Raw genomic sequence first — 25881 nt, 5'->3', positions numbered from 1 at the left:
ACGGAAAAATGATAAATTATAAACCATTGGTTTGACCCAACTTTATTTAATGTTAAGGCTCTAGTTATGATGGTCAGAAAATACCTTAAAATATTAAAAAAAACTCATCTCCTGCCTGCCTTATTCATTTCCTTTATATGTAGTAATAAAATGATGTTGAAAAAGCGTACTTCAAATAAAAAAAAATTTGTACTTCAAATTTTCTAACTGTAAGTTTAAATAAGATCACTACTTGATTCCTAGCTTTTCTTTTAAATAATTCTTTTGAAATGCCGGTTACCATTTTAATATAAAAGGAGTTTTTATCAAACTAACAGAAGAAAATACCTTTCGGCTGCCGCTCTGCAATAGGCTAAACTGAGTGGTCTCAGCATAAATTTTTCAAGTTTTCAACAATACACTCGATCGACTTTAATTAAAATACCGACTGCACACAAACAACTGCAATGTGTACTTTCTAGTTAAGTGAATGTGTTACAGAATATTATAAAAATGGCTGTTAAACATTTCTTTCCAATTTTTAGAGCATTAGTAAGCTTATAGTTAACATACCTAGAAAAATGTAAGTTTGGCTCTTAGTAGAGTTTCGCTTTGTGCTACTCGAATTCTCTGAAATGCTCGCCAGTTGGTTTCGGTAAAAACCAGAACTCAAATTTCGAGAAATTCCATCAATTCGTTCCGTTGATATGGTTAAAAATGTAAAATCGGCTCTCAGATCAGTTTCCAAGCTCTGATCTTTCCAAAAAATTTATATGTTCATTGTTTGAATACGAAGAATTTAAATATTAAATTTCAATGAAATTGGTTGATTATTTCTCTTTATATACGCAAAAATATATATTTATACCTGTTGTAAACGTCAAGTTGCTGACGCCTGATTTATTGCAAAAGTTAGGAGGTCGGTCGAGTAAAGCTTGTATATGAAATTTCAAACAATGTAAAACATTGAAAAATGTAAAACAGGCCCGTTAAAAACTCAAATTCCCGAAGCCTGACATATCCCAAAAGTTGATCAATCCGTGCTATAGTCGAAATAAACGTACATATAAAATTTCATCAAAAGCCGAAGTTCGGTTCAGCCGAAATTGAGATACACGCGTGCACACGCAGATATTTCCAGACAGATTTAAAATAGTTTATTTACACTTCCCTACCACAGAGAAGTGTTTTATCATCGAAAACTCGATATGCAAAATTTGTTGCCATCACATAACCTACCTAATGAATCGGTCGGTAAAAAGTTCTGTACGAACAGATTTCATCTGCTGAAGTCGACGATTAGTCAAGTGTCAGATAATTAAACTTCCTTAGTTTAGTTATCAGACACTTGATTAATTGATTAACTTGACTACAAAAAGATATGTGACGTCCTTCCAATTAGCAGAAAAAGGTATATGTGTATAATTTCGTTAGTTTTGTCAACAAACTTTTAAGTATTACAAAAGAATAATTATCAATATTTTTTTTGGGTCCGACTGAGGAAAAAGGAAAATCGGGGCCAAAATGCTAAAGGAAGACCCGGAGACAAAATTTTCAAATCAGAGCCCAACGACAGCTCTGATTCTATAGTATATCATTTTCAGGGGAGAAAGAGAGGGAAAAAAATAAAGTTAAGCTGCTTCACCTTGTGGATTACACTTAAAAGTATAAGCAATTTTCTGCAATAATATGATATTTAACACAGCAGCTAATATCCTAAGCTAGAAAAAGTGTAAAATAGTCTCATGGCATTAAAATTAATCTTTAGTTGTCATTAAAAAAATTTTTAATATTTTCCAAAGGGTTTCTGCAACATGTCTTAAGAAAAATAATTTTATATGAGCTGATAAGGTATTAATTCAAAATTTGCAATTATGTGGACTTATTTATTAGTAACCAAATGCTTCTCAGGGTTTTTGCAAAATCACATGGGATATGAACAAAAGTTTATCAGAGTTTACATATGTTCATATATGCTGGTCCCGTTAATTGTGTGAACATAAATACGAGATACTAGATCCCTTTAAAGGTTTTGTTTTGTCATTTCTTTTCTTATACAATACATATAAAAATATATAAAGAACAGCTTCTTCCTCCTATTGTTTTGCCCGCCATTGGAATTTAATACAACACCTTTTTCTATGTGTTTGCATATTTGTGTGGTTTATTTATTGATTCTATTACCTATGGTATTCTTTGATTAATATTTTTTGTGTAATGTTAATTTAATAAATGAGTTTTCATGACGAAAAATACAGAAAAAATAAACCAAAACTTTCCTCCAAAGTTATCAAAATTTAAATACAAAAATACGTTATCATGTGAATAATAATTAAATTCATCTTCAAAACTCTTCAAAAATTTAAAACTTTCTATTTTCCCCCAAATTTCGGTAAGCACTTTTTTTGGCATTTTTACTTTATTTTAAAAAATCGCAATCGAACTTTTCATCAAAGGGAAAAAATACTATCGTTTCGATATACTTAGCTTCAATTAGCTTAAAAGATTGTTCTATTACCGATCGTATTTCATATAATAACTACTTTCATTTTACTACAGTCTAAATTACGCATATAAAAAGAAATAATCAAACAACTCTCTCGAAATTTAATATTTAACTTAAAAACTCTTTGGGAATGTCGGGGCTCGGCAGCTAGAAGCCGACGGAATCTAGAAAATGACGGAATCTGGAATTCAATAACGGACTTTTCACGGAACTGAGCAATTCTTAGAAAATTTATATTTTTGTAGGCATGTGAACTAAAACCTTACTGTCGACCTTAAAATTTCAAAGAAATTTAAAATGCATTTGCTAATTCTGTGTAACACTTTCGTTAAACTGACAATACTGATAATGAATTTTCAAATACATAGGACAAAATCGGAGAAAGTTGTACAGCAATTTGATTCTTGCAGTTTAATATGTTTAATAAGTTCAGGAAACTCTGTGACACAGTCCAGACAGACTTACGGGTTTCCCAAGCTTATTGCGGCTCTGTGGCTCTCAGACTTAACCCTAACAAGACGACCTTGGTGCCCTTCACTAGAAGAAGGAGATTGGAACAGCTGCAAGCAATTCGTGCGGGCGGGGTCCTTGTTGAAAAGAAATTCGAGGTCTGGGGGTGGTATTTGATTCCAAATTTCTTTGACGAAGTCATAGAGGGGTAAGTTCGTCTGCGTAAGTTTCATATTCTACGTAATATATAAAAAAAACACCAGTAAAGATTACATTTTTTTTAAACTTTACTTTATTGAATTTTTTTTAAGACTAAAAAATAAAATCTATAATACAATCAAGGTCAGAAACCAAACAGATAAAAAATAAGAATAAGAAAAAATAAGAGAAATGCGAGATAAGCAGTTAATTATGCAAATATAAAGTTAGGTTTTTAAGTTGTTTGCTTCTTAAGTGTTGAAATAAATTTTAATTACATATTTTATGTTTGTAAAGTATTTGCTGATTAACACTTTATCGACCGGTTGTGGTTGAGGCTGCCAGTCAGTAAGTACCGGCTAAGTCGCGCCCGAATTTACTCCCAGTATCGGCTAAATTTTCACAATGCATTGTGTTGTGCTTATTCCTTTTATTCTAAAGTAATGGAATTTTATTGATATTTATACTTTATTTTGTATTTGTTTTACACAATTTATTGCCTGTTTAACTTACATTCATAAAAATTCAAGGTAACAGTAATTTTGGTAGAATTTTAATACCTGGGTTGCCTTCGAAAGGTTCCAAAATAATTGATTTGTCATTTGTTGACCATGTATCGATGTTTACTTCATCAGTGTCATCATTATCTTCTGAATCGCTATATTGCAGTGGCAATCATTTTCGCGGCTTCCGAGTGTTGATAGAAGAATTACTGCTATCATCATCATCACTGCTATTACCATCACTGCTATTACCATCACTGTCGCTTTCTGAATAACTGCTATAGTCTGACAAAGCATCTAAGTAAAACTCTTCATCTGCACTTTCTTTATCCATTAGAAATGGTAAAAAACTCTTATAATTGATAAAAAATTATATATACTGCGAAGTTATAAAAAGAGAAAATCACTGACAAAAACCTTCAATAACCAAAAGCCGATTAATAGGCTAAAAGTCAATAAGCGCTGGCATTCGAAAAGCGGATAAATAGGTTGCCGGTCGATGAGCGCAAGGAATCGAAAAGCCGATAAATAGGCTACCGGTCGATAAAGTGTTAACAAATTCGTTAAAACGAATTCGATACAAAATTAGTACAATGATTCCAAATAAACTCTTATCGTAATAAATATGTGAAATTTTATAAGTTTTTAAAAGAAAATAAATGAAAACAAGTAAAAACGTTTCAGTCGGTATGAACCGATTGAATTATACCCTGCACCTTTCATTGTTGTATAGCAATTACTCAAACCTGTGAAACCATTATATAGAAACTTCACGGATATGTCTGATCTATAACTGAACACACAAGTTTCGTGAATCTGACTTTATTATTTTTCCAAATATTTAAAATTAGTTTTTGGAGTTGTATGGCAGGTACCCGAACCTGCCAAGCAATTCCACTAAAACTTCGCTAATATATCTGATCTATAATTGGACACACAACTGCCAAGTTTCATGAATCTAACTTTATTACTTTTCCAAATATTTAAAATAAGCTTTTGGACTTGTATGGGAGCCACTCGAACCTGTCAAGCAATTCCACCAAAACTTCACAAATATCTTTGACCTATAATTGGACACACAACTGCCAAGTTTCATGAATCTGTCTTTATTATTTTTCCAAATATTTAAAATTAGCTTTCGAAATTGTATGGCAGGTACCCGAACCTGCCAAGCAATTCCACTAAAACTTCGCAAATATATCTGATCTATAATTGGACACACAACTGCCAAGTTTCATGAATTTGACTTTATTATTTTGCCGAATATAAAAAATTTGCTTTTGGAGTTGTATGGCAGCCACCCGAACCGGTGCAGCTATCTCTTTAAAATTTTTAGAGCATATGTAGAATATAATTGGACACATGTCTACAAAATTCTATATTTGTACCTTTATTAGTTTTTGAAATAATTAAAATAAACTCTTTGAGTTGTATGGCAGCTACCCGAACCCGTTGTCCGAATTGGTCCAATAACAATAGGGTTCCTCCTTGGCACAAAAGAAACAACTTGTGAAAGTTTGGTGTCGATTGCATTATTCGTTTTTGAGTTATCGTGCGATCGGACGGACGGACGGACGGACAGACATGTCTAAATGTATTGTAGCACTTTTCCCTTCAACAAGTGAAAATTCTGCTTTTAAATACAGTCTATGTATATTTATCACATTATTAAAATTATTTTCGTTCATATACAAAGCTATTTCTAGGATTGCATATATTTAGGATGATGCATACATGCAGTCTTTGAAATAAAGCAAAAATTAATATAAAGAGGGGTTAACATAATGCTCGATTTTAAGGGTTAATTGTGTGTGTTAAGAAAAATAATTATATTTTTGAATGTTATGGAATTTACCGTTAGCTTTTTGTGCTTATAGAAATTTGAAAAAGCTTGCGGTTTCGGAAATATAAGGTGTCAAAAATTCAAATTTTAGAAATTTCAAGAGACAATAACTTGAGAGGGGGTGGAGATGGAAAATTTAAATAAAAGCCCCTAAAATTTCAAGCTAACGGTAAATTTGAACGGCCATTTTGTTTTTCTAAAGTTTAACTATAGTGTATCGCGCTAGGGGAAGCAAGTCGCCGCCTTTCTGCGTTTGCAAAATTTCAAAAATGCTTATGGTTTCATTGCAACAAATAGTTAATAAAGCTGGGTCAAACCAATGGTTTGTATTGTAGCACTTTTCCCTTCAACAAGTGAAAATACTGCTTTTAAAAACAGTCTATGTACATCCACCACACTATTAAAATTATTTTCATTTATAAACGAAACTATTTCTAGGATTGCATATATTTAGGATGAACCATTTATGCAGTCTTTGAAATAAAGCAAAATTTAATATAAACAGGGGTTAACATAATGCTCGATTTTAAGGGTTAATTGTGTGAGTTAAGAAAAATAATTATATTTTTTAATGTCATGGAATTTACCGTTAACTTTTTGCGTTTATAGAAATTTGAAAAAACTTGCGGTTTCAGAAATATAAGGTGTCAAAAATTAGAATTTTACAAATTTCAAGAGGCGATAACTTGAGAGGGGGTGGAGATGGAAAAAAATTTTCTTCTAACGAAATGAACTACTTGTTAATGTCTAAAAGCTCCTAAAATTTCAAGCTTCTACAGTTTGGGGTCTAGAAGAAAAACGACATCAAAAATTTGGAAAAAAAGGACTTTAGATAACGGTAAATTTGAACGGCCATTTTGTTTTTCTAAAATTTAACTATAGTATACCGTGGGAGGGGAAGCAAGCCACTACCTTTCTGCGTTTGCAAAATTTCAAAAATGCTTATAGTTTCATTGCAACAAATAGTTAAAATAGGCCGTTTTTAGTGCTTTGGGGGGGTATAACTTCTAGAGGGGGGGAGATAGGTAAAAATTTTGTTCTACGAAAATAAGTTTCTAGTAAAGATCTATGTACGTATTAAATTTCAGCTTTCTATCTTTAAGAATGTAGAAGTTTTGTAAACAGACACACGGACGGACGGACGGACAGAGTGAAACTAATAAGCACTTTTTTTCAAAAAGTTTTTGGAAAAGTGCTAAAAAAGGCCATTTTTAAGGTTTTGGGGGGGTATAACTTTTAGAGGGGGGGAGATAGCTAAAAATTTTGTTCTACGGAAATAAGTTTCTAGTAAAGATCTATGTATACACAATTTCAGCTTTCTATCTTCAAGGGTGTAGAAGTTTTGTAAACAGACACACGAACAGACGGACGGACAGAGTGAAATTAATAAGCACTTTTTTTTCAAAAATTTTTTGAAAAAGTGCTAAAAAAAATGAAAAATGTATTTTCTGATTCTAATATTAGTATTTATACATAAGGAGTGATTTTACTTATCGTTTCTCTTCGATATGTAATATGTATATGTTTGAATAAATTACCTGAGTTTATTTCTGAAGAATATAATTGAGTTAAATCAAAAAAATTTTGGTTTTTATAAATGCTGTTATTTTATTCATTATTTTAATACAATTATTTTCGAAATCAACTTAAGACTTATTATTTTTAAAATATTCTTACCTAAAATTGCGTCAAATTTTTCATTATTAGTTTTAAAAAATTTCCAAACCATATTGGCCTATATTTGAAATCTAAAGGCCCACTTGTATTAATTCCAAATATTATTAAAATATTTTTTTTCTGTTAATGTTTGCATTTCTTTTTAATTTCTTGCTAAAGCAAGAAATTAAAAAAATATGAAAATATTGTCAATAGTGAATTCCACTATTGGTAAAGCATCTGGCGATCTTGCTTTTTCCGAAGTCGAACCGGAAATTTTCATGACCAATATGATTAATATCTACTGCTACGGGTTCTGGAAGGCGTTTTATTGTTATTGTTATTATAATTATAACTAAGATTATTGAATTTTGATAATTATTGTTGTTGTAACGTAATTATTATAAGTAAAGGCATTATTATTATTTCGAAGTCTGTTGTTATTCTTACTGTTTTTATTATTGAAATTTTTTTGGTTTAAATTATAATTTTCCCGGCGGGTGGGGGTGCAAAATACCCGCAGTAGAAATGCTGGTTGTAAGAGTCATCTAAAATCCAGTTCAAGTCCAGAAGCGTCTGATCCAGAATTGACGCCTGTCTGGGTCTACGACTGATCCCTGAGGGTTGGACGTGCTGTCTTGCACGAGGTATTTATTGCCAAAGGCTAGGAGAAGTAAACTCCGAAATAAAACAAAATTAATGCAATGAACAAAACAAAGGGATTTTATACCTCAGCTAATCCAGTAAATCTGGAAAATCCAAACTCTTCGGAGGCTAGTCTTTACGGATTCTGGGGGAGACCACTTATTGAATCAAACTACTCCCACCGACCCTTATAAAAAAAACACTTCGGGTCATGCGGACACCACCATGTGGTAAAAGCAAAGAAAATATATCCAAAGGCGACAAACAGAAACATATCAATATGGGTGCAGTTAATGAAATAAAGGATCAGAAAACAGATAACTGCCGCTTAAATATAAGAATAAATAAGCTAGAAGCGCTTTTTAAAGAATTAAAAAATGAAATCCAGTATCTCAAGAGAGGAAAATAACAAGCTAAAATTAGAATCAAGCAATGTAAATGCAATATAAGAAATAAATACTGAAAAAGTTGCGACAAACGAAGTGGAATAAGTCCTGAGGACAAGGTAAGCAAAATAGAAAAATCTGTGCAGATAAATTCACTACAAGAAAGATCAAATCCCCTCCTGTTATATTAAGCAATGTGGAGGAATATCAAAAAATAAAGATGCTAAAAGAGGCCAAATTATACTTTAGGGTCAATAGATGAATAATAATCAACTTAAAATCAATGTTCATCAAGAACAAGATTACAGAGAATTAACAAAAAAAAGTAAACGAATTAAATGTAGAATGGCATACCTACGAAAATAAACAGACAAGACCCATCAAGGTGAAGGTGGCTAGAGACTTGCATCCTTCGTGCCAACCTGAAGATATTAAAAATGAGCTGAAAGAGGGAGACTTTAAAGTTATTGAAGTCGATAATAAAATTAGAAAGCAGAATAAAGAAAACAAGATCACTATGATCCGACTTCACCTCTTCATGTCAATATTTGAAAACGTGGAGGACATAAATAAAATTTACAAAATTGATGTACTTCAGCACATGAATTGAGTCACTAAAATTAAGTAAATTAAAATTCAATCACTAAGAAGAAATAATTTAGTTCTCCAGTGCAGACGGTGTCAGAGATATGAGCACACACAGAGGTTTTGCCAGCGTCTAGCTCAATGTGTCAAGTGTGCTGGTCCTCATTTAACGATAAATTGTAGTAAGCAAAAAATCGGAGCTCCAAAGTGTGCAAATTGCTCTGAAGCACATTCTGCGAATTACACGGGTTGTATGGTCGCAATGGAATTACAAAAAAGGAAAAATAAACTTACAAAACAGAAACAAATAGTAAACTCCAAAAACAACTACACTGAGTAAAAGAGTGCAGGGAATACAATATGCCCAAGTGGCGAGGGGTGAAACATAAAACCATACCAAAGAACGAAGAGATGATTTTCCACCACAAAAATCTACTAAAAGCAATATAACTATAATGCAAATGATGCAAAATATGATAAAGTTATGAACGAAATCTCATTGAGATTGAACAGATTAAAGGACAAGCATGATAATGTTTATGTATGTACGCAAAAAAGAATAAAAAATAATGGACGAAGATAAAATATGAGATGCGACTTAGAAATATTCTTAAGGACTCAAAATATTGATATATGTTTAGTAACAGAGATACATTTAATACCGCACACAGATATAAAAATAAATGGTTACATAGAATATAAAGCGGCACATCCTAATAATGAATCAAAAGATGGTTGCGCTTTTTTGATAGGGAATAACATAAAACATAATGAAATAAGTAAACTAGAAAGACATAATAGCCAATTTGTTGCTGCACGAATAGAGTCTCATAAACAAAATTTCGATGTTGGTGTATTTTACTGTCCACCGAGGCGTATTATAAACGAGGTGTGGTTAATTCAAAGATCTCCCGAATCTCCTTAAAGAAAGGTTTATTCTGGGAGATGACTATAATGCCAAACATATTGATTAAGGTTAACAAGAGGTAGAGAGCTAAGAAAAGCTATCAAAGAGATTGGTTGTCACTATACCAATCCATTGGTAGACCAACATATTGGCCAAGTGATAGAAATAAGATACCAGATCTGATAGACTTCTTTATTGCCAAGAAAATCTTGCCGCATTTCATTAGTTTAGAAGATAACTACGATTTGGATTCAGATCATTCTGCAGTTATATTAAACTTAACTGAGACAGTTACCAAGAAACAAAATAAGCCCATGTTGATTAATAAATCCACTGACTCTACTAGTTTTAAAGAAGAGGTAGAGAATAAAATAAACTTAAGAATTAAAGTACGAACCCAAGATGATTTGGATTCCGAGATAGAGAATTTTAATAAAATTATACGAAGCGCTGCCTGGAATAATACAAAACAATGAGTATAAATCTGTGGGAAGAGAAATACTGAATATGATAAGCGAAAAGAGAAGAGTTAGACGCAAATGGCAAAACTCACGAGATCCGGCAGATAAAACTGCACTCCATCAGCGTTCCCACTTGGATACAATTATATCCATTTGGATACATTTTTGCTTTTAATTTGAGCTTGGATACAAAGATACTCATGCTAGAATGCCGAAATTGGCTACATATTAAAATTTTTCTGAAATATGGATACATTTTTTTGTCAAACACTAAATAAATATTACAAAACAGTTAAAATACTGCCAATATTAAATCGCGAAGTTGCTTTATCTTCAATAAATGTTATTTGCTGGCTTTTCTAAGCAGGTTTCCAAATTTTTTAGAAGAAAGTAAAAAAGATACTTTATTAACTGCCTCTTTCTGTATTCAAATCTAGAACATTTATACAAAGAACGTACCAGAAATATTTTAGTGTATGTGATTTCTTAAAGAATTTACTATAAATAACAAAACTCATATTGTGGAATAAAGCTAATTACGAGTATTATTAATTATGGGTTAATTTGTACAAAATAAGACGACTTAGTATAATAATGCTATTTTAAGAGGTTGAATACATTTTGGTTAAATTTTTTTCTCGAAATTGGATACATTTTGTTTTTACCGAGTGGGAACACTGAACTCAATCGACTCACTCAGAATCTAAAAAGAAAAATAAGAAAAATCAAAGAAAATTCATTTGATAATTATATTAAAAATTTGTCAGCCGAAGAAGAAAGTAATTATTCCGTATGGAAGGTTGCAAAAAATATTAAAAAGCCAATTTTACATGTTCCTCCTATTAGGGGAACGGATGGCAAATGGACAATAGAAAATAGAGATAAGGCTGAACAAATTTATAGGCCAAATGACATGCAGTCAAACATAAATGTTGCAATGAGAAATGTGAGAGCAGAAAACGTTATCGCTCCATTTGCACAACGAAAAATAGTGGAAGAAATAAAGTTTAAAGTCAAGGAAAGAAGGGTTATGATTTAGAAAAAATATTACCAAAGCAATATTCTCTCTTCTTAGTTAACCGACAGATTATTTAGAGTCAAACAGGAGGGGGAGTGTTCTACACTTAGAGAAATAAGAGCAGGTCTGCCTCAGAGCAGTATTTTGGGTCCAATACTATATCTTCTCTTTACAAGAGATGTGCCTCAAATAGAAAACACAATTGTAGGTACATATGCTGACGATACTGCAATTATGGCAGTAGCATCAAATATTGAAGACGCCACAAAAAAGTTGTAGCAGACAATTTAGTCTCATTATGCGTTACTACCCTTTTATGCATTTAGATTTTTATTTACTTTTTTAAAAAAATGCAATAAAACATTTTAAACTAACATATTTTCCGAAGGTTAGCATATAAAAAAGCACATAAATACAAACAGCTAGACCATATTTATTGAGACTCTATTGTAACGTAATTTAACGTAAACGAAATATGATATTTTCCACACAAAAAGCATTCAAACGCGTATGTTGAACCTTCTTAATCTATGATGATGGAGAAGAGAACAAAATTGAAAAAAAAAAGATTAAACGACGTAAATCGTTTTCATAAGCAGTTCCAAAAATATCAAAAATCAGTTCGGAAAAAGCACAGGATGTCTACCGATTTCAACTTTGGCACAATTTAAAGAAAGTAGAAATGATTTTAGTAGTTTTTACTAAAATTTTTTAAAAAATAATACTTAAATATTTACTTAAATTTTTAAAGAATAAATTTTAAGTATGCGCTCAGTCTGGAGGAACAAAACTATTGTTAAGAATTTTACACAAAAAAAAATAAGTTGTATTTAGCTTTGCTTCTTTTTTCAAAAATGTTAATATTTTGATGCTTAAAAGTTGATTCTGGTTTTAGAAAATAATTTTGTTTACAGAAATGCTAAGTAAATAAAGTTGGGTCAAACCAATGGTTTGTGTTGTAGCACTTTTCCCTTCAACAAGTGAAAATTCTGCTTTTACATACAGTCTATGTACACCTATCACACTATTAAATTTATTTTCATTTATATACAAAACTATTTCTAGGATTGCATATATTTAGGATGATACATACATGCAGTCTTTGAAATAAAGCAAAAATTAATATAAAGAGAGGTTAACATAATGCTCGATTTTCAGGTTTAATTGTGTGTGTTAAGAAAAATAATTATATTTTTTAATGTCATGGAATTTACCGTTAACTTTTTGCGTTTATAGAAATTTGAAAAAGCTTGCGGTTTCGGAAATATAAGGTGTCAAAAATTCAAATTTTACAAATTTCAAGGGGCGATAACTTGAGAGGGAGTGGAGATGGAAAAAAATTTTCTTCTAACGAAATGAACTATTTGTTAATGTCTAAAAGCCCCTAAAATTTCAAGCTTCTTCAAGCAGGGGTCTAGAAGAAAAACGACATCAAAAATTTGGAAAAAGAGGACTTTAGATAACGGTAAATTTGAACGGCCATTTTGTTTTTCTAAAGTTTAACTATAGTACACCGCGCTAGGGAAAGCAAGCCGCTGCCTTTCTGCGTTTGCAAAATTTCAAAAATGCTTATGTTTTCATTGCCACAAATAGTTGAAAAAGGCCATTTTTAAGGTTTTGGGGGGGTATAACTTCTAGAGGTGGGGAGATAGGTAAAAATTTTATTCCAAGGAAGTAAGTTTCTAGTAAAGATCTATGTACATATTTTAGCTTTCTATCTTCAAGAATGTAGAAGTTTTGTAAACAAAAAAAGTGTCCACGGACGGGCGGACAGAGTGAAACTAATAAGCACTTTTTTTTCAAAAAATTTTTGGAAAAGTGCTAAAAATAGACTGTAAACTTGATGTCAAAAAATTTGAATTCTAGTAGATGCCCAGTGATAATTAAAAGAAAAATTAATAATGCAAAACTTATTAGGGAAGAGAGCAAATATACATAATAAACTTCATTTAAAGAACAGGTTTGGCTCTAATTTCCTTAAGAAGTTGTTACATATGTGTTTAAAATTTATTAATTCTATATAAAAGTAATAAAATAATTTGTTTTGTAAATTAATAGCGCGTTTTTTTTTCATTTAATTACATTTAAGACTCATTAAATATTGTTATCCCTGGCCACCTTAAAGTCAGAATCACAGCCCGACTGTCGATCATTATTCCGACATTACTAGCCACAACAGGGAGATCCCCCAAGAAAAACACTGGACTCGACAGGAAGCCCATAAAATTCAGCAGATAACTTGTGACTCTTCGAAAAGATTCGTACGGATATCTTACAATTGACATGGTCCAGTTTATTTTTAATCGAAATAACTACATTAATAGATTTCATTAAGTATTAAAACATTTTATATAAATACTTAAATCTTCCGTTTTTATCTGAATTTTCCTAAAATATAAATGCGCTATGGTTGTTGGGAGGAATTCGATCGCGGTCTAATTGTTTGAAAATTTCCGTCTTCCTTTGATGTTTCCTAATTTTACTCCAAGACACTCTGCTTTTCTTTAAATTTGATTAAAATCTGTCCTTAATACTTATTCTTAAAATTCAATAAGTACAAAAAACTATCAAATTCATAAAAAAAAATTATTAAGTGGTTTTAATGAGTTTTACTTCACACTAGAAATTGAATCATAGTAAGAAAATATGAATTCTTAGAATTTTTCTTTTCTGTAAAAAGTCTATGAAAGATTAGTGAGTATTCTAAATAATAAAAGAACAAAAAATATTAGTTAGATGCATTTGACTCAATTTTCGAAAAGATTGTTCTTAATGAGTTTTAGTTTTAAATCATCGATACATATCCTTAAAGCGACACACTTTCTACCGATATTAAAATGCTGTATTTCAAACAAGACAATTTGCTGTATTTAAAGTAAAAAAACAGAATACGACAAAAATACATTAAAAACGAAATAAAAAACAGTTATTATCCTTTGTTTTAATTTTTTTTTATTTTTTGTTCTTGCAGGAAAATATTTTTATATGCTAAGAATATGAACCTTAACTTTCTTAGGAAAATAAAAACAAAAACAAAAGTGTGAAAGTACAACACAGGTGTAGATTTTCTCCTTAGGGTTAATTAAGAAAAAATAAAACCAAAATGGTTTTTAAAGGTACCTTTCCTGTCTGCCAAACAAAAAATAAAAAACAAAAATATATACATAAATTTATTTTCTAAATTTTTTTAAATTAATTTTCAAAAATTGTAATGAAAAAAAAAGATAACGGAAAACGAAATAATATTTTAACATTTTCGTCGAAATAGAAAATATGTTAAAATATTATTTCGAGTTCGGTTATGAGTAAAAAAAGTGGAAAAAGTATTCAGAGTGTAAAAAAACTTTCTTTAAACAGGTAAAAACGTTTCAGTCTACTGAATACCCTGCACTTTGAAAATTTGAGTTTAAAAATTTTTTTTTTAAATACTTATTTGGAAATAACTTTGATTGCTAATATTTAATGGCAATTATTTGAATCTGTCAAACCACTCAATAAAAACTTCACGGATATTATGTTTGGCCTAGTTGACACACGACGGTCGAGTTTCATGAATCTAGCCTTAATATTTATCCAAATATTTAAAATTATGTTTTGGTGTTGTATGGCAACTATTTGAACCTTTCAAGTCATTCCAGCAATACTTCAGAAATATATCTGACTTGTAATTGGACACACAACTGCCGATTGTCATGAATCTAGCTTTAATATATTTCCAAATATTTAAAATGAACTTTGGGAGTTGTATGGCATTTGACATAATTTATGTGCAACATAAATTAATATATGTAACGTCGAACATAATTGGACGCACCTTTACAAAATTTGATGTTAATACCTCTATTAATTTTTAAAATATTTAAAAAAAAACTCTTTGAGTTGTATGGCAACTACCCGAACCAATTGGTCCAATTACAATAGCAGGTACGTTACATACGTTATCCAGATGTCGTTGGCACAAAAGAAAAAACTTCCTTTTTTCTCTTCTCTTATTCGTTTTTGACTTCACGAAGTGCAGGGTATAAAAATATTTCTATTTAAGCTTTCGAAGAAAAATTTTAAAATATTTAATATGATTTTTTTTAATTCTCAAAATACTATAGCATGAATTATAAAGTTAAATACAACTATTTTCGTTTACTGTTTTTTACAATATCAGCTATCTACAACAAAATTCAAAAATCTGATTTGGTCAGCAAACAACCGGGAGCAATGTGTATTTCTAGTTAAGTGAAAGTGTTACAGAATATTATGAAAATGCCTGTTAAATACTTCTTTCCAATTTTTAGGGCATTAGCAAGCTTTTAGTTAAAATAAATACAAAAATGTAAATTTGGCTCTTAGTAGAATTTTGTTTTGTGCTACCCAAATTCCCTGAAATGCTCTCCCGTTAGTTTTGCAACAACCACAACTTAAAATATCAAATTTCAAGAAATTCCATCAATCCCTTCGTAGATATAAAAAATGTAAAATCGGCTCTCAGATCAGTTTCCGAGTCCTGACCTTTATAAAAAATTTATATGTTTATTGAATTAATACGAAGGATTTAAATATTAAATTTCAATGAAATCGGCTAATTATTTCTCTTTATATCCGCAAAAATGTATATTTCGCCCGTCTAGTTGCTGACGCCTGATTTCTTCCAAATGTTAGGAGGTATCGCGGACAGATGAGCGAAGCTTATATATGAAATTTTAAGTAAATCGGTTGAATATTTTCTTAAAAACCCAGCGGATAAATCTGTGCCATGACCGAAATAAACTTACATATAAAATCGCATCAAAATCGGTTCACCGGAACTTGAGATACAAGCGCGCACACACAGACCTATACACACTGATAGATCGACAGGGTGTTAAAAATAGTTTATTTACACTTCCCTACCATGACAAAGTGCGTTCCCACCAAAAACTCGATATGCAAAAATTGTTGCCATCACATAACCTACCTATTGTATACATAATACGGTCGATAAAAATGATATCGGTTAAATTTTACAACATGTAGGTAATAAATAAGTAAAAACGTTTCATTCGGTATAAACCGACAGAATAACACCCAGCACTTTGTCAATCTGAGTTTAAAAATTTGTTTTTGAAATATTTAGAAATAACTTTGATTGCTAAATGGCAATTACTTGAACCTGTCAAACCACTCGATAGAAACTTCACAAATATGTCTGACCTATAAGTGGGCACACGACGACTGAGTTTCATGAAAATAACTTTAATATTTTTCCAAATATTTAAAATTTACGTTCGGAGTTGTATGGCAGCTACACGAACCTGTCAAGTCATTCCACCAAAATTTCAGAAATATATCTGACTTGAAATTGGACACATGACTGCCAAGTTTCATGAATCTAGCTTTATTATTTTTCCAAATATTTAAAATTAACTTTCGAAGTTGCTTGGCAGCTACCCGAACCTGTAAAGCAATTCCACCAAAACTTCAAAAATATATCTGACCTAAAGTTGGGCACACGACTGCCAAGTTTCATGAATTTAACTTTATTATTTTTCCAAATATTTAAGAATAACTTTCGGAGTTGTATGGCAGTATTTAAGAATAACTTTCGGAGTTGTATGAATTGAATTTCACCTAAAAATTCTTTAAACTTTTCTTTTTTATTTTTACTTTTTGACCCTTCAACAAGTGAGAATTCTGCTTTTAAATGCAGTCTATGTATACCTGTCACACTATTAAAATTATTTTCATTCATATACAAAACTATTTCTAGGATTGCATATATTTAGGATGAACGATTTTAAGGGTTAATTGTGTGAGTTAAGAGAAATAATTATATTTTTTAAAGTCATGGAATTTACCGTTAGCTTTTTGTGTTTATAGAAATTTGGAAAAGCTTGCGGTTTCGGAAATATAACGTGTCAAAAATTCAAATTTTACAAATTTCAAGAGGCGATAACTTGAGAGAGGGTGGAGATGGAAAAAAATTTTCTTCTAACGAAATGAACTATTTGTTAATGTCTAAAAGCACCTACAATTTTAAGTTTCTACAGGCTGAGTTCTAAACGAAATCAAAAATTTGGAAAAAAAAGACTTTAGATAACAGTAAATTTGAACGGCCATTTTGTTTTTCTAAAGTTTAACTATAGTATACCGCGTTAGGGGAAGCAAGCCGCTGCCTTTCTGCGTTTGCAAAATGTGATAAATACTTGGTTTCATTGCAACAAATAGTTAAAAAAGTCCATTTTTAGGGTTTGGGGGGGGGGGGGGGTATAATTTCTAGAGGGGAGGAGGTAGATAAAAATTTTGTTTTACGGAAATAAGTTTCTAGTAAAGATCTATGTACATACAAAATTTCAGCTTTCTATCTTCAAGGGTGTAAAAGTTTTGTACATGGACACACGGACAGACGGACGGGCGGACGGACAGATTGAAACTAACAAGCATTTTTTTTTCAAAAATTTTTTGGAAAAGTGTTAAAAAAGAACAAATCAAAAGGAACGTGAAGAAAATGAGCATTAGATTTTTAATGGTCTAGGTACAAGCCGACCTGTTCAAAATAATTCAAAATGCGAAGATAAGACAAAATTATTTTCTTTTACTATATGCATTATTTTTTGTCAAGTGTACATTATTTTTTGTTAAGGTTTTTCAGAGATTTGAAAACCTTTATTATTAAAATTTAAGCAATTTAAAATTTAATTGAGGTGGTTAAGTTATGAAAGATGAATTTGAAAGAAATGTTTGTATTATAAAAACTTGGAAAAGAACAAACTATTAAATCACCGTTTATGGTCAATTTCCACAGTTTTGTTATCATTAAAAGCGTTTTTAAATAATGAGGAAAATTTCTTTAATACAATTTTACGGTAATGCAATTTTTTTTCTCTTTTCTACACCATAACGGGAATGTATAGTTGGATCAGGTATGGTTATAATTATTCGTATGTATAACATATATGAGTGTATTAAATCGAAAAGCTATGTACGTGAATTTATGTTCAAGTAGCTATATAAGTATGTATGTTAATGTGTTTATTCATTAAAGGAGTTTATGGTTTATTAAAGCTTACATACTTAAATGATGTAAAGTTTTGATCGAATTGTACAACATTAAATGTTTGTTTTTCACATGATTAGCTTCAATTGTGAAAATGTATATAATTAAAGAATAATTACAAATTTAAGTATATGAACACATATATATGTATATATATATATATATATATATATATATATATATATCGATATATATATATATATATATATATATATATATATATATCAATATATATATGCATCAATATATGTTCTAGGAAAAACGGTACTTATATACTATGTGCATGTATATATTATAACATACAGCGTGATTCAGAGTACATAAAGAGTATAATATTATATATCATTGTTTAGGAAATCAAAAATGGGTAAAACAATATGTTATGTATATTAAGTATGTGACATATGTAATATACATAATTATTTAATAATAACTTTTTCAAAATTCAAAACATATACATAAGTATGTGTGTATGTATAAATATTTGTATTTTAAAGATTAAATTTTGAATAAAAAACAATTTTATAAGATTACGTATAAAAATTATATAATTAAGTATATAAATAATTTATTGCACTTAAGTATCATATTTTACTGACCACATTGCATACAATAAGGGAGATGGAACTAAATGTTGAATGTCGAGTTTTCGGTAGAAACACACTTTTCCATAGTGGGGAAGCGTAAATAAACTACTTATTTTTATAGAGATTATCAACTAATTTCCTTAATATTTTATGTTTAAATTCGGGAAGTTAAAACAAAGAATCTATAAATTTTTTTGGAAAGATCAAGGTCTCGGAAACCGAACTGGAGCCGATTTTACATTTTTTAACCATATCTGCGGAGCGGATTGTTGGAATTTGTTGAAATTTGATATTTGAGTTCTGGTAGTTACCGAAACTGAATGGTGAGTTTTTCAGAGAATTCAGGTAGCACAAAGCGAAATTCTACTAAGAACCAAAGTTTTCTAGATATACTATGTACTATAATATATTCTATAACGCTTTTACTAAATTAGGCAATACACATTGCGTTTGGTTATGTGCTTTTATGTTTTTATACCTTGCACTTCGTGAAGGGTATATTAACTTTGGTATGGAGTTTGTAACTACTTGAAGGAGTCATCTGCGGTATGGACATATATATATATTCTTGCTCAGCGTAAAATTCTGCGTCGATTTAGACATGTCCGTCTGTCCGTCCGTCCGTCCGTCCGTCCGGCCGTCCGTCCGATCGCACGATAACTCAAAAACGAATAATGCAATCGACACCAAACTTTCACAAGTTTTTTCTTTTGTGCCAAGGACGAGCCCTATTGTTATTGGACTAATTCGGACAACGGGTTCGGGTAGCTGCCATACAACTCAAAGAGTTTATTTTAAATATTTCAAAAACTAATAAAGCTATAAATATAAAATTTTGTATACATGTGTCCAATTATATTCTACATATGCTCTAAAAATTATAATGGGATAGCTGCACCGGTTCGGGTGGCTGCCATTCAACTCCAACAGCAAATTTTTTATATTCGGCAAAATAATAAAGTCAGATTCATGAAACTTGGCAGTCATGTGTCCAATTATAGATCAAATATACTTCTGAAGTTTTAGAGGAATTGCTTTACAGGTTCGGGTACCTGCCATACAACTCCAGAAGCTAATTTTAAATATTTGGAAAAATAATAAAGTCAGATTCATGACACTTGGCAGTTTTGTGTCGAGTTATAGTTTAGATATATTTCTGAAGTTTTAGTGGTATTGCTTGACAGGTTCGAGTAGCTCTCATACAAGTCTAAAAGCTTATTTTAAAAATTTGGAAAAATAATAAAGTCAGATTCATGAGACTTGACAGTCGTGTGTCCAATTATAGGTAAGACATATTTCTAAAGTTTTAATGGGATTGCTTGACAGGTTCGAGTAGCTCCCATACAAGTCTTAAAGCTTATTCCTAATATTTGGAAAAATAATAAAGTCACATCCATGAAACTTGGCAGTTGTGTGTCCGATTATAGATCAGATATATTTGTGAAGTTTTAGTGGAATTGCTTGACAAGTTCGGGGACTTGCCATACAACTCCAAAAGCTTATTTTACATATTTGAAAAAATAATAAAGTCAAATTCATGAAACTTGGCAGTTGTATGTCGAGTTATAGGTCACATATATTTCTGAAGTTTTGGTGGAATTGCTTAACATGTTCAAGTGGATCCCATACAAGTCTAGAAGCTTATTCTTAATATTTGGAAAAATAATAAAGTCAGATTCATGAAACTTGGCAGTTGTGTGTCCGATTATAGATCAGATATATTTGTGAAGTTTTAGTGGAATTGCTTGACAAGTTCGGGGACTTGCCATACAACTCCAAAAGCTAATTTTAAATATTTGGAAAAATTATAAAGTCAGATTCATGAAACTTGGCAGTCGGATGTCCAATTATAGGTCAGACATATCCGTGAATTTTCTATAGAATGACTTCACAGGTTCGAGTAATTGCTACACAATAACGAAAGGTGCAGGGTATAATTCAATCGGTTTATACCGACTGAAACGTTTTTACTTGTTTTAATTTCACTTTCAGAAATTTTATTTGGTGTTTATGGTCTTTGGTGCAATATGGTCTTTATTAATACTGAACTAAGGAACTCAATTTTTATTTTTTCAAATTTATATATTTGTGGATAAGTTTTTGAATTCATATTTTGATAATGTGTGCATCAATGTAAAAATTTATAATTTTATAAAAAAAAATCAAATAAAATTCGGCTGAATTTATTTTTAAATTTATCAAAAACAATTTTTATTCATACATATACATATAAATGTGTTACATACAAACTTAATTTTAAAGTATATAAGCGAAATATATTTGGCGTATTACCAAAATAACTCACAAAGCTGTAATAGTGTAATTTATGATACATGTATTCTACACAAAGAAATATGCATTCTACGGGTATATGTATACATATTTTATAAACTATAAAAGAGATTATATAACTATACAAAAGGTATATTATATGGAACTGCAAAATTTAAATATTAAAGGTAAATAATATTTGAAATATAAATTGATTTTAGGAACTTGATGATTAAGGGGGATTTTTTTTTACTGAAAGTGTAACTTACTTTGTAAAACAGTACTTAAGGACGAAAAAACATGGTAATTATTTAAGTTCAATATTCTTATTGTAAATAAGTAACTATTTTTATTTTGTTAATTTCAAAAATGAAGATTATTGTTTGTTAAACTAACTTATAAATAATATGGAAAGAATAAGTTTTTGCTTATGGTTTTCGTAAAACAAGACTATTTTATTAACTACATTACTTCGTTAAATAGAGCGGGAACAAGTCTAAACCGTTTTCCAATAAATCTAATCCATAAAATTCTCAGCTGAAAGTGAACCATTCTTTACACATAAATAATTACGTAATTAAGTGGGGAATATTAACATAGGAAAGAAAATTAAAGTATTCGTTACTGAAATTTATTTTTTTTTATTATTATATATTAAAATGATTTCATTCACAAAAATTATTAATATTAATTTATATATACGTATGTATATTATGTACACATATACATGGTGTCCGAGACTCAATGGTATTCTCGAAGCAGGGTGTTAGAATGACTTCAGGCAAACAAAAAGTATCTAGTGACATTTTACTTTTTGGGTCCTCCTTCTCGAATTATGGGGCTTCAAAGTTGAAATATGTGAAAACCGTCTAATTTTTAGATTTTTATTTATAACTCGGGAAATATGAAAAATTATTTTGACAAGGAATTCATTATTTAAAGTTTTATTAAGAATATGAAGTAGGAAAGTTTGTATAAATAGGGGTTTTATTAATTCACCCAATATATATATTAATGTATATTTAGTATACATATGCACACATGTAAGTACAATATTCCTACAAATTATGTTCCTTACATTTTAGATTTTTTTTTTTTTTTCCTTCTTCACTCCTAGGAGGAGTATCGGGCTAGTGCATGATATCTATCTATCATGCCCTAGTTTCTATAGTCATAGTGAGTTAGCTAGGTAGGTGACTAGCCTACCGTAATATTTTAGATTAATAGAATATAAAATAATTGATAAAATTTAGTAATTTTCAGACAAAATTATATACAAGAATAAAAATAAGGCAAAAGGTACCAGCATAGCCAGCACCCTCGGTACATTAACTTTGGTATGGGGTTTGAACCACTTGAAAAAGTCATATGCGGTATGAACATGAATATACAGGGTGATTCAGAAAAATATACAACAACATATACCGTTGGTTAGATAGTCGAAAATGGATAAAGCTCTATGCCAAAATTGGTGTGAAATTCAAAGGTTCCCGAGATACAGGGATTTTAACGAATTTCCACGAAATTTCTACTTATCTAAGTTTTTCTAATTATAACTTCCGTTCCCAAAAAGATAGGAGCATCAAATAAACAGTTTCTGAAAAGCCGGCTTGATTATGTAATTAATGTACTTTCGGAATACCAAGTATTCGAACTTTGGGAAAAATCCAATTTTTTCCTTCTTTTATTTTTAATTTTTTTTACAAGCCAATAAAATTTTTTGAAACTTCGAAATTTTTTCATTACACAATTTTTGTCACTTTCCCCAGCTTTAATTTAAGTCATTACGTGTTGAAAAGCCTTTTATAGTACAGAAGATATAGTACGAAAACCTTTTCTATGCTAAGATTTAAAAGACAATTCAAAAGAAAAGTCCAATAATTGTCATTATTTTTTATTCTTATTGATCTTGAAAACCGCATTTATCACTTACCTTTAATTTCTTATTGCAATATCACTCTAACAAACAGTTAACATTTTTAAGATCCCTTATTTTGATAAAAAATCTTAGAATCTTAGAGAATTTTAATATTTTTATTGAAATACAATAAATTTTAGAAGAAATATCTCGATATCTGTATCTAACCCTTGAGATTTCGCATCTGGTCCGGAATAAAAATTTTACTATAAACGGGTTAAAAGTAGATTCATAAAACTTGGCAGTCATTTGTCACGGTCAGAGATATTTTCAAAGTTTTAATGGAATGGCTTGACAGGTTCGGGTAGCCCCATACCAAGTATCGGAAAAAAATAAATCCAGAGCTGCATGAAATTTGACAGTGCCAATTATAGCCCAAGAATATCATCAAGTTCAATCTGGAATCAAGTATCAAGTTTTATGGAATGGCTTGTGAGATATAGGTAACTGCCATACAACCCCGAAAACTAATTTTAAATAATCGGAAAAATAATAAAGTTAGGTTTATTAAATTGATTTGGCAGTCATGTGTCCAATTATAGGTCACACATATCTTTGAAGTTTGTTTGGAATGGTTACTGGTTAGTGAGGTTCGGGTAGCTGGTATAAAACTACAAAAGTTAAAATAATACAGTAAGGTTTACGAAGCTTGGCAGTCGTGCGTCAAATTATATTTTAGACATAGTTTTTGTGGAATGGTTTGACAGGTTCAAGTAATTGAACATGTAAATATGAACAGGTTCAAGTAATTGAACATATAAATATGAAAGCCAATTCTAAATATTTGAAAAGCAAGTTTTTATACTTACTTAGATTAGAAACTTTACCGTGCGCGGTATTATGTATTTTGTAGTTTAGCTCAGAATTTATTCCAACTTGCTGGAGCAAGCTTTGATCACATTAAAAAAATTTGTAATCTGAGGACTCTAATTTTAAAAACGAATAATATAGAGAGGTTAATCTGTCGTTTAATAATTTTTTAAAACTGAAGTTAAATGAAGAACAAACTCTTATGTAACTTCTCTTGTATGTAAAAAAAGAAAACGCATATTGTTGCAAATATATGTTTTAGACTTGGAAATTTAGATACGGAGCGGTTGCTGCCCGACAATTTCGATTGTGAACATTAAAGTATATGGAACCAATTTTTTTAATCTGCATTTATACCACTTTCATTTCAGGTGAACACTTTTTTTCGTGCAGTGAAATATTCTTCAGTTTTGTTATTGGTTAGAAACTTGAGAAATCAATTGATAAAACCATTCTTTAAGCCATTTTAATTAGATATAATAAAATTCAATATCAATGTATTAACTCTAAATATGTTAATGTTTTAAATGTTGTTCGCTTTTATTGAGTTTTCATTTCAGAGATCAATAACTTTAATATAACTCTAAATTTCTAACTATTAAGTTACTAACCTCCTAACTAAATATATATAATATTTGTATGTAGATACCTACAAACCTACATATTTAAAATCCAATATTTTATAATGCATTTATATGGAATGTTCACGCACAAGGATATGAATTGATAATATAACAAGGAATTACTTATTTTATGTTTTTTTTTATTCGAGTATGTAATGACAATTATATAATGACAATCTGATTCGCAAAATTGATCTGCAATAAAAGCATTATATGCATATTTTTTATTTGTACGTATCAATGGATGTACATATGTATGTACATAATAAGCATATTTTATTCAAATGTGAGCCAACCTAAAAGCTATATGGACATTGACGTATCCTTTTAGAACAGTAAGTAAATAAAGTTATTTTGTTTAAAAAATGTTATTGAAGGACTCTACATTCATATTCGAAATTTATTAATTCAAGGACAAAAAAGTACAGTAGGTAAGCACTTCTTTATAATACATACTTACATATGTAGCTATGTATATAGAGTGAAAAGCTTCGGAGTAGCTAATTAAAAACTAAATATTATTCTTAACAACGAGCGTATTCATACTTATATACTTGCATAAGCATATGCATTTGTAATTTTATACATATTTGAAAAAAACAATATGTACTTCAATTTCTTCTACATGTAGGTACCTATATACATATGTACATATGTATAATTTTTGATTTACAATTTACAATTTAAGTAAAAAAACAAAAGTAAACACTTACTTGCTGTTCTAATTTTTGATGTCTGCTGTTAATTGTAGTCATTTTCACGTATTTTCGTTTTCTTTCTATTTTAAAAACTTAGTGTATTTCACTAGAATTTAATAAGTATTTTTATTTTCTTTTTATTTCATTGATTTTAAAAATTCTAGACAATTTTATTTTTCAAAAGTTATTTTGACATCCAGTTTTTCATACAAAATTTTGTTTTTTTCATTTTCTTGATTGCAGAAATTAACTTTTTCTTTAAATATACAACCACATATATTTTATTTCATATTTTATTTGTTATCACATTTCTATCAACCGATTATGAAAACTTATTCCTTTTTTCTTCCTTGTGTTACCACAAACAACCAAGAATAAAAACAGCCAAACAAACAAAATCGGGCAAAATATATGTATATATAAAAGAAATGTCAAAAGGTATTGCCAAGACATTAAAAACAGCTCAGCTCAGAAAATCGTAAAAGTTAAAAAATCATTTGCGTGGGCATGCACGTCGAAGAGTACTCATTTTCACATAAGTTTATAATTTTATTTGTTTTTACATAAGTTTATAATTTCTGAGTCCAACAAAAGTTTTGATATAAAGAAAGATAGAAAAAATTCGTTTTTCCTAATATTGATTGAAATTTTTGAATAACTGAAATTTTTTTCTTGTAAAGGCATTACTTGACATTTCTCCAAAGTCAAAAATCAAATTTAAATTTCGCAATTAAAATTAAAAATTTTAATGATTTCAATGTCAAAATAATGGTAACAAGAAAGATTTGTTTTTATTATCCTATTTAAATT

The 25881-nt window shown here is 29.9% G+C and overlaps 1 protein-coding gene across 2 annotated transcripts in view; it reads right to left on the bottom strand.

The window, feature by feature from the left end:
- Window positions 1-25439, bottom strand: part of LOC129606226 (protein king tubby-like) — a 76925-nt gene extending 51486 nt beyond the window's left edge. For both annotated transcript variants that reach the window (XM_055516411.1, XM_055516410.1), the window contains exon 1: window positions 25087-25439. In XM_055516411.1, coding sequence (XP_055372386.1) covers window positions 25087-25128 — 42 coding nt within the window. In that variant the 5' untranslated portion in view covers window positions 25129-25439. The remainder of the gene's footprint in view (window positions 1-25086) is intronic.
- Window positions 25440-25881: the final 442 nt, after the last annotated feature.

This window comes from Condylostylus longicornis, unplaced genomic scaffold (genome assembly GCF_029603195.1).
Source record: "Condylostylus longicornis isolate FDR11 unplaced genomic scaffold, ASM2960319v2 ptg000018l, whole genome shotgun sequence".
Classification (NCBI taxonomy): Eukaryota; Metazoa; Arthropoda; class Insecta; order Diptera; family Dolichopodidae; genus Condylostylus; species Condylostylus longicornis.
This window is presented reverse-complemented; position numbering and strand designations above follow the sequence as displayed.